At 61.5% G+C, this 1,841-nt stretch overlaps 1 protein-coding gene across 1 annotated transcript in view; it reads left to right on the forward strand.

Annotated features, from left to right (window-relative positions):
• LOC104835896 (histone acetyltransferase KAT5-like) overlaps positions 1-1,297 on the forward strand; it is a gene marked incomplete at its 3' end in the record, with an annotated part of 13,361 nt that extends 12,064 nt beyond the window's left edge. Inside the window, exons 7-8 of the mRNA XM_010574132.1 lie at positions 53-140; positions 1,138-1,297. Of these exons, the coding sequence (XP_010572434.1) occupies positions 53-140; positions 1,138-1,297 (248 nt within the window). The remainder of the gene's footprint in view (positions 1-52; positions 141-1,137) is intronic.
• Positions 1,298-1,841: the final 544 nt, after the last annotated feature.

Raw genomic sequence — 1,841 nt, forward strand, 5'->3', positions numbered from 1 at the left:
GGGGGCATTTGGGGTGCCGGCTGATTTTGGGGGGGGGGGTTTGCTGGAGAAGGAGTCGACGGAGGATTACAACGTGGCCTGTATCCTCACCCTGCCGCCCTACCAGCGCCGGGGCTACGGCAAACTGCTCATCGAGTTCAGTGAGCGACTCCCCTAAATTTTTCCCCACTGGGGACCCCCCCCTAAATCCCTGGGGACCCCCCTAAATCCCCAGGGACCCCCCCCAAATCACCAGGGACCCTCCAAACCCTCACCAAGGCAGCCCCCCCCAGCCTCCATTGAGAAGCTTCAAAACTGCTCTGATAAACCCTTAAAATTCTCTAGGTTGGGGGGGAATAACCCTCCTGGGCACCCCAAAAATGCTTGGGGGGGGCCCCAAAATTCCCTAGACATAGTCTGAAAACCTTTGCGGGGGGGGGGGAACACCCACTCAGAGACCCCCAAAATACTTTGAGGGGCCCCAAAATCCCTCCCAAAAGGCTCTGAAAACTCTCCCAGGGGCTCAACCCCTCTCTGGGGTGCCCCAAAATGCACCAGGGGACCCCAAAACTCTGTGGGGTAGACCCTGCTGGGGGGGGGACCTCAGAAACCCTTTCAGGGGGCCAAACACTGCTTGGGGGAACCCGAAAATACACCAGGGGACCCCAAAAACCCTTTGTGGGGCAAAGCCTGCCATGAGGGGAGACCCCAAAAACTCTTCCAGGAAGCCAGGCCCCCCTGAGTGGATCCTAAAATACACCAGGGGCCCCAAAATCCCCTCCGGGGGGGTATGGCAAAACCCTGTGGGGAACCCCAAAATCCTCCCCAGGGACCCTGCAGACCCTCCGGGGGGGGGGGGCAACCCCAAACTCCCTCTGTGGGGCAAACCCTGTTGCAGGGCCCTTCTCAGACCAAAGCACCCCCCCCCACGGTACCCCAAAATACACCAGGGGACACCCCCCCCCGCAAAAAACCTTCTGCAGTGCAAAACCTGCCACGGGGCGGGTGAACCCCAAAAAACCCTCCTGGAAGGAAAACTAGTGCCAGGGCCCCCCAAAATACAGCAAAACCCCAAATCCCTTCTGCAGACCTTCCTGGGGGTTGGGGGGGGGGCCCCAACTCTGGCATGACACCCCCCCCCCCCAACCCCCCAAAAAGGCTACGAGCTCTCCAAGGTGGAGGGGAAGACGGGGACCCCCGAGAAGCCGCTGTCGGACCTGGGGCTCCTCTCGTACCGCAGCTACTGGTCCCAGACCATCCTGGAGATCCTGATGGGGCTGAAGGCCGAGGGGGGGGAGCGCCCCCAAATCACCATCAAGTAAGCCCGGACCCCCTCCCTGAGGCTCCACCCCCTCAACTTCCCCAAGTCCTCCCCTAGCACCGGGGGAACTGGCTGCTCCTCCTGGCTCCGCCCACCCTGCCCAAAGCCCCGCCCCTCGCGAGGACACACCTCTCCATGCCCCAAGCCACACCCCACTCCCTTTAGGCCCCACCCCAACTCTTTTAAGCTCCACCCCTTGTTTATCCCAGGAAACAGGGTACACCTCCTGGCTCCGCCCACCTGGCCCAAAGTTCCGCCCACTCCCAGCTGCCACTCTACTCAAAGCCACACCCCTTTTTAAGCTCCACCCCTTTCCCTGCCACAGGACAGCCCACCAGGCCCCACCCTCCTCCCTTAGGCCACACCCCCTGCAAGCAAGCCCCTCCCTTTTCTAATCTAGCACCTGGGACAGGGCAGCTCCCTTAAGCCCCACCTACCCAGCCCTAAGCTCCACCCCAGAAATAAGCTCCACCCCTTTTCCCAGAGACTCCGCCCCCTCCCCTAACCCTTAGGGTTTCCCCACCACAGGGAAAGGGGGATT

The sequence above is a fragment of the Haliaeetus leucocephalus genome, unplaced genomic scaffold (assembly GCF_000737465.1).
Source record: "Haliaeetus leucocephalus isolate CR32 unplaced genomic scaffold, Haliaeetus_leucocephalus-4.0 Scaffold416, whole genome shotgun sequence".
NCBI lineage: Eukaryota > Metazoa > Chordata > Aves > Accipitriformes > Accipitridae > Haliaeetus > Haliaeetus leucocephalus.